At 38.5% G+C, this 7,192-nt stretch overlaps 1 protein-coding gene across 2 annotated transcripts in view; it reads right to left on the bottom strand.

The window, feature by feature from the left end:
• Positions 1-3,648: 3,648 nt before the first annotated feature.
• The window catches only part of CKMT2 (creatine kinase, mitochondrial 2), a 31,529-nt gene continuing 27,985 nt past the window's right edge, over positions 3,649-7,192 (bottom strand). For both annotated transcript variants that reach the window (XM_059418168.1, XM_059418167.1), the window contains exon 10: positions 3,649-3,907. In XM_059418168.1, the coding sequence (XP_059274151.1) occupies positions 3,788-3,907 (120 nt within the window). In that variant the 3' untranslated portion in view covers positions 3,649-3,787. The remainder of the gene's footprint in view (positions 3,908-7,192) is intronic.

Raw genomic sequence — 7,192 nt, 5'->3', positions numbered from 1 at the left:
ATCACAATCCCAGATTTCAAGATGTGCTGCAAGGCTAGAGTGATCAAAACAGTATGGTATGTATGGTATGTATTCTGATACCTTCTTGGTTTTTTATGGGGATTTTTAAAATATATTTATTTTCAGCATAACATTATTCATTATTTTTTCACCACACCCAGTGCTCCATGCAATCCATGCCCTCTTTAATACCCACCACCTGGTACCCCAACCTCCCACTCCCCCCACCCCGCCACTTCAAACCCCTCAGATTGTTTTTCAGAATCCATAGTCTCTCATTATTCACCTCCCCTTCCAATTTACCCCAACTCCCTTCTCTCTAACTCCCCATGTCTTCCATGCTATTTCTTATGCTCCACAAATAAGTGAAACCATATGATAATTGACTCTCTCTGCTTGACTTATTTCACTCAGCATAATTTCTTCGAGTCCCATCCATGTTGCTACAAAAGTTGGGTATTCATCCTTTCTGATGGAGGCATAATACTCCATAGTGTATATGGACCACATCTTCCTTATCCATTTGTCCGTTGAAGGGCATCTTGGTTCTTTCCATAGTTTGGCGACCGTGGCCATTGCTGCTATAAACATTGGGGTACAGATGGCCCTTCTTTTCACGACATCTGTATCTTTGGGGTAAATACCCAGGGGTGCAATTGCAGGGTTGTAGGGAAGTTCTATTTTTAATTTCTTGAGGAATCTCCACACTGTTCTCCAAAGAGGCTGCACCAACTTGCATTCCCACCAACAGAGTAAGAGGGTTCCCCTTTCTCCACATCCCCTCCAACAGATGTTGTTTCCTGTCTTGTTAATTTTGGCCATTCTAACTGGTGTAAGGTGGTATCTCAATGTGGTTTTAATTTGAATCTCCCTGAGGGCTAGTGATGATGAACATTTTTTCATGTGTCTGATAGCCATTTGTATGTCTTGATTAGAGAAGTGTCTGTTCATATCTTCTGCCCATTTTTTGATATGATTGCCTATTTTGTGTGTGTTGAGTTTGAGGAGTTCACTGTAGATCCTGGATATCAACATTTTGTCTGTACTGTCATTTGCAAATATCTTCTCCCATTCCGTGGGTTGCCTCTTTGTTTTCTTGACTGTTTCCTTTGCTGTGCAGAAGCTTTTGATTTTGATGAAGGCCCAAAAGTTTATTTTCGCTTTTGTTTCCTTTGCCTTTGGAGACGTATCTTGAAGTTTTTGATGGGAATTCTTGGGTTTTGTATGGTATCATGTCCTCTGCAATAGTGACAGTTTTACTTCCTCCTTTCCACTTTGGATGCCTTCTCTTTCTTTTTTCTGAGTGCTGTGGCTATGATGCCTGGTACTATGGTGAATGAAAGTGGTGAGTGGACATGCTTGTCTTCCTGATCTTGGAGGAAAAGCTTTCAGTTTTTCACCTGTTGAGTATGTGGTTTGCTCTGAGTTACTCATATAGAGCCCTCATTTCTGTTTCCCCTGAACCCACTTTAGTGAGACTTTGTATCATGAACAGATGTAGTATTTTGTCAGATGCTTTCTCTGCACCTGTTGAGATGATCATATGATTTTTATCCTTCCTCTTACTAATGTGATGTATCCCATTGATTTGTGGATATTGAACCACCTTGTATCCCAGGAATAAATCTCACTTGACCATGATGAATGATCCTTTTCATGTATTGTTGAATTTGTTTTGCTCTGTTTGATAGGGGAATTTTGCATATGTTCAGAGATACGGACCTGTGGTTTTTCTTTCTCCTTTGTGTCTTTGGTCTTGGTATCAGGCTAATGCTGGTGTGATAGAAGGAACTTGAAACTTCTCAAGGTATTCCCAGAAACAGGATGGAAAAGAATAGGTAGTAACTGTTGTGTAATTGTTGTGGTGTAGGTTTAAATCACTTTGTTTTTATATCAGTATCCATGTATTTTTATGCCACTTGCTTGCTTTTCAGTTTTTTTTTTTTAATAATGTTGGCAAATGCTATAGGCATTTGCCTTCATTTGCCTGTTATCTCCTAAGACCTTTCAGAAGAGGGACTCCCCAGGTCTGTCCTAAAGCATAGTTTTAAGGGATATTCAGAGATCAGTTGTCACAACATGACTGTGGTGGTTCCTATCTTTTTATGACTTCTTTCACAAACCCCTTACATAGTACATAAAATATGATGACCATTTGTAAGTACACTTTCCAGTTATCAATGTTCTGCTCCCAACAGCCCTATGACATAGTCATTATCACTGTGATCCTTATATACAAAAGAAAGTGAGGAACATAGAGGCTGAATAAATAATTTAATGGAATATGGTGGAACAGTTAGGACTTGTTCTAAGAAGTGTGCCTGTAGAGTCGACATGCTTGACTACAATACCAATGTTATCTACCCTCTATCCGTTTGTCCCTAGAATGGCAGTTACTGGATGAGGTTCTGATCTCTCATCTCTATAGGCCTTGATTGGCAAACAGTTGTCCACCCCATCCATTTAACATGATGTCCTCCAGTATACTGACTGCAGTTTCCTTGTCTGAATTTGTACCATACATCAGTTTGCCATTTAGAAATTAATGTGGTGCCTATCAGCACTAGCCTGAGTACGTGCTGAGTACATTTTCTTTTATTTCATTTTTTTCTTACTGTAGCAGGATCGAAGAAGGCAAATGTGTAAATTAAAGCAGTATTTCATTTTTACCCTAGCACCCACAGTGCTCACCTACAGAATGCCGAACTTGATCTCATTCCTGTTATTGAAGCTAACAGTTCTTTATGTTGTACAATTTCATAACTTGCCACAGTGTTCTCCCTAACTCTTCGGTCATGCCCTTTCATGTTCCAGACATCACATGATGGCTATAAAAGCACAAGATTTGATAGAAGGACATGCCTGCTGAGGGTAAAAATTAAGCTTCTGAATTATACTAAACACATATTCAGTATTCAGTATTAGACCTCCAATTGTGGCGTTCTCTTGAGAGTAAATTTACAAACCTACAATTTCAGACCATATCTAACTAATAATCTTAACCATATTTAACTCATAATCTTTGCAACATCCAGTTTAGAAAGCCAACCCACAATCAAACTTACCAGCTGAGAGATTTGACTTCATCAGTGACTGCCATCTTCACTAATTTTTTTTACCCTTCCTCAAACTCACGACCAAAGAAAGCCACATACTCTTCTCAAAACATTTCCATCGGTTACTCCATTTTGAGTTATTCTGCCTTCAGTTTATCCACACCTACAACCCCAATCAATTATACCTGAAACTCCTGTTTGTCACCAGAGTGCTTTAGTATGCTTGTATTTGAGTTTCTGACAAATGTGATGGTGGCTGACTCCCTTTCTATATCTATCCCTGATTAAGTAGCCTCTGTTTGCCATTTGTATAGTTGTATTTATTTCCAGACCCTCAAGAGAAATCCGTCTCCTCCTGTTCTACTTGCCAGAAACATGATTGGAAAATGAGGGACTAATACACCAGTGTTGTCTATAAAGTTTCGTTACGGTGTTGATATTATAGCATCTAGATGATTGGAGGGTTTTTAGGTTTGTGTGTAAGTGGTCTTAGAAATATGTTTTATCATTGCCTTACCAGATTTTTGGCTGCTGCTACTTCTAATTTGATGTATTTGCCCTTCTGAGTAGGATTTTTAAAAATCACGGAAACTAAGGATATTAAGGAGAGTTTTATTTTAAAGATAGGACATACAGTTTTACATTTTTTTTATAAAAACTCTCAGAGTAAAAATTTCCTCATGTCTGTCATACCAGCAGACAGATTATTTATAATTTGGAAAACAAAAAGTTCACTTCCTGCCAAACTGAGGCAGAGGTGGTGGGACCTTAATATCTTGGCCTCTCTCCAGCTTCTTTTCACAATCCACGAGGTAGTTGACTCCATCGATGACTATCTGAACAAGCTCAACCTTTGATAGTGAAAAAGAAGGATGATTAATGGGCATAAAGGACACATGCAAGGCATTAATCAATAAGAATTCTGGGAGAAGTAAGAAATTGTCCTGTTAGGTAGACTTTATAACAATTTCTTCTTTGCTAGTATTTCTCTCAAGTGTTGTGGAGGGATTTTTTTTTATTTTTTATTTTTTAGATTTACTGTTTTGAGAAATTTTTAAATATCTGAAAGCCATTAGTGTGCATCTCAGACACTCCCATCCCCCAACCCCCAGTCAGTTTCTGCTATAAATTTATCCAAAAGTAGAATTACAGAGGTGTCTAGGTAGCTCAGTCAGTTGAGTGTCTCCCTTTGGCTCAGGTCATGGAATCTAGTTCTGTGTCAGGCTCCCTGCTCTGTAGGGAGTCTGCTTATGTATCTCCCTTTACCCTCCCCCTGCTTGCACACTCTAATAAATCTTAAAAAAAATAAGTAAAATTACCATGACACTTTTTTTTTTTTTTTTTGACCTGGATCTCTCTTTAAGACCTACTACTAAGCTATCTGAGCATGATAGCTTAGATAGGATCTGAGCTATATATTTAATCAGTGGCTAGCTTTCTGAAAAATTGTTTAAAACCAAATGTTTGGGTGCAATTAAATCATGTTTTCACTGTACCAGGCAAGTTTGCTACTTAAAGGAAACTCTGAATTATATTAGGATAAACCTTTAAAAAATTCCTGCTTTAAAAAAAACCCAAAATTTAATAAAAACCAGTATTTGTAAATCAGAGCACATCTACCTAGGATTTTTTTCCTTGGAATCCTTTTCCTAATCAGTTGCACTGCTCCTAAAGAGATGCAAACTGAGATAGTAAGCAATGACTTAATTCCCAACTGCATTAATATGCTTAATAATAACTCAATAATGAATAACAAGGATGGAAGGGGTTGTTACTTGTTACAGCTGAACATACCTTAGGCAGGATTGAGTCCAGTTCTCCTCCCCACTTTTTATGCTTAAAGAAACTGAAGCCCCGAGAGAGGGTTGGGTCAGAAAGCTAGTCATCACTAATCAAAGAAACACATAATTCTTACTTATCCACTTTGACCTGTCCTGCTGTTCATAATGGTGTAGTGAGATGGTTCTCTCATTCACTGTCAAAGGGACTCTATCTTTTTACTTTTTTTTTTTTTTTTTAATTTTTATGTGACAGAGGGTGAGATCACAAGTAGGCAGAGAGGCAGGCAGAGAGAGAGAGAGGAGGAAGTAGGATCTCTGCTGAGCAGAGAGCCTGATGTGGGGCTCGATCCCAAGACCCCGGGATCATGACCTGAGCCGAAGATAGAGGCTTTAACCCACTGAGCCACCCAGGAACCCCAAAGGGACTCTATCTTAATGTAAGTCTTCTGGTAAGTAACTTGGTCCTAAGTAAGGTCCCCCTATCTTTAACTCATGAATTCTCTTCCTAAAAATATATCCTAACTAAATAATTAGAGTTGTGATTAAAGTATAGAGATGGTTACAGAATTATGTACAGATATAGTCAAATATCAACAAATCAGATACTAAATAGATGAGTATCTTTACTATGCTGTCATTAAAAATTAGGTTTTTAAAGAATACTTAATATTGTAAGAATAAGCTCATGATAGAATATACTGGAAAAATATGATTATAGGTTTGTTTTTTTTGAAGAGGTATTTGAATAATTGTAAAAATGGAGAGCATGCCTTCTGCTTGAAGAGTCCCAGGGCAGTCCCAACACCGAGTGTCCTGGGAGCCCCCCACCCCCACCCATGCCAGCCACAGCTGCAACCATCCCGTCACCAGGTACACATAGTCTACACATGTGCATACACACCATACCTAAGACCATTCTTTCAATGTTAGGAGAAGTAGCTGTTCTGCCCAGTTCATAGAAATTAAGAAAATCACCAAAATCAGGAGACAGGAATATGCTCCAAACAAGAGAGTAAGATAAAACCTCAGAAAAAGAACTGAACTAAACACTTTTATTCAGCATAGTACTGGATGTCCTAGCCACAGCAATCAGACAAGGAAAAAAAAAAAAAGCCTCCAAATTGGTAAGGAAGAAGTAAAACTCAGTAAAGTTTCAGGATACAATAATATACAGAAATCTGGTGCATTTTTATATAGTAATGTGGAAGCAGAGAGACAGATACTAAGAAAACAGTTCCACTCACAAGTGCACGAAAAAGAAAACACCACCTACAAATAAATTTAACCAAGGAGGTGAAAGACCTATCCTCTGAGAACTAGAAGTCACTGATGAAAGAAATTTGAAGATGACATAAACAAATGGAAAAATGTACCATGCCCATTAACTGGAAGAGTAAGTATCACTGGAATGTCCATACTGCTCAAAGCAAGCTACAGATTCAGTGCAATCGCTATCAAAAGAGCACCAGCATTTTCCACCAAACTAAAATAAATAATCTCCAAATTTCCACGAAACCAAAAAGGACCTCAAACAACCAAGGCAAACTTTCGAGAGAAGAACAAAGCCGGGGCTATCACAATCCCAGATTTCAAGATGTGCTGCAAGGCTAGAGTGATCAAAACAGTATGCTACCAGCACAGAGATTCACAGAACAGGATGGAGATTTCGGAAATGAACCCTTGATTCTCTGGTCAATCTACAGTAAAGGAGGCAATAGTATACAATAGAGGAAAGATGGTCTTTTCAATAAATGGTGCTGGGGAAACTGGATAGCTACATGAAAAGAATGAGCCTGGACCCCTTTGTTATAACTCAAGATGGATTAAAGAGCTACATTTGAGGCATGGAACCAAAAAACTCAGAGAAACAAGTAAACCCTTGGACACTGGCCTTAGCCATATACTTATGGATAGCTGTCCTCTGGCAAGTAAAACAAAAACAGTAACATACCATTAGGACTATGCCAGAATAATGAAACAACATAGCATCTGATTATAACATGGGCAAAGGTCCTGAATAGACATCTTCTTCAACAAGGGATACAGATGGCCACCGGACATGAGAAGCTGCTCCGCAACACTATGAGCAGGGAAATGTAAACCAAACCCACAAGATAGCACCATGCACCTGTCAGAATGGCCAGTATCACAAGGACAAGATATAACAGATGTTGCTGAGGATTCTGAGGAAAAGGAGCCCTCGTGTGCTGCTGAAGGCAATGGAAACTAGTGTACCACTGTGGGAAATAGTAGGGAATTTCCTCATAAAATTTAAAAAGAGAATTACCATACAATCCAGTAATTTCATTACTGGTATTTACTGAAAGAAAACAAAAAACACTATTTGAAAAGTTA

The sequence above is a fragment of the Mustela nigripes genome, chromosome 12, assembly GCF_022355385.1.
Source record: "Mustela nigripes isolate SB6536 chromosome 12, MUSNIG.SB6536, whole genome shotgun sequence".
Lineage (NCBI taxonomy): Eukaryota > Metazoa > Chordata > Mammalia > Carnivora > Mustelidae > Mustela > Mustela nigripes.
The sequence above is the reverse complement of the archived record's forward strand: the minus strand, read 5'-3'. Positions and strand labels throughout refer to the sequence as shown.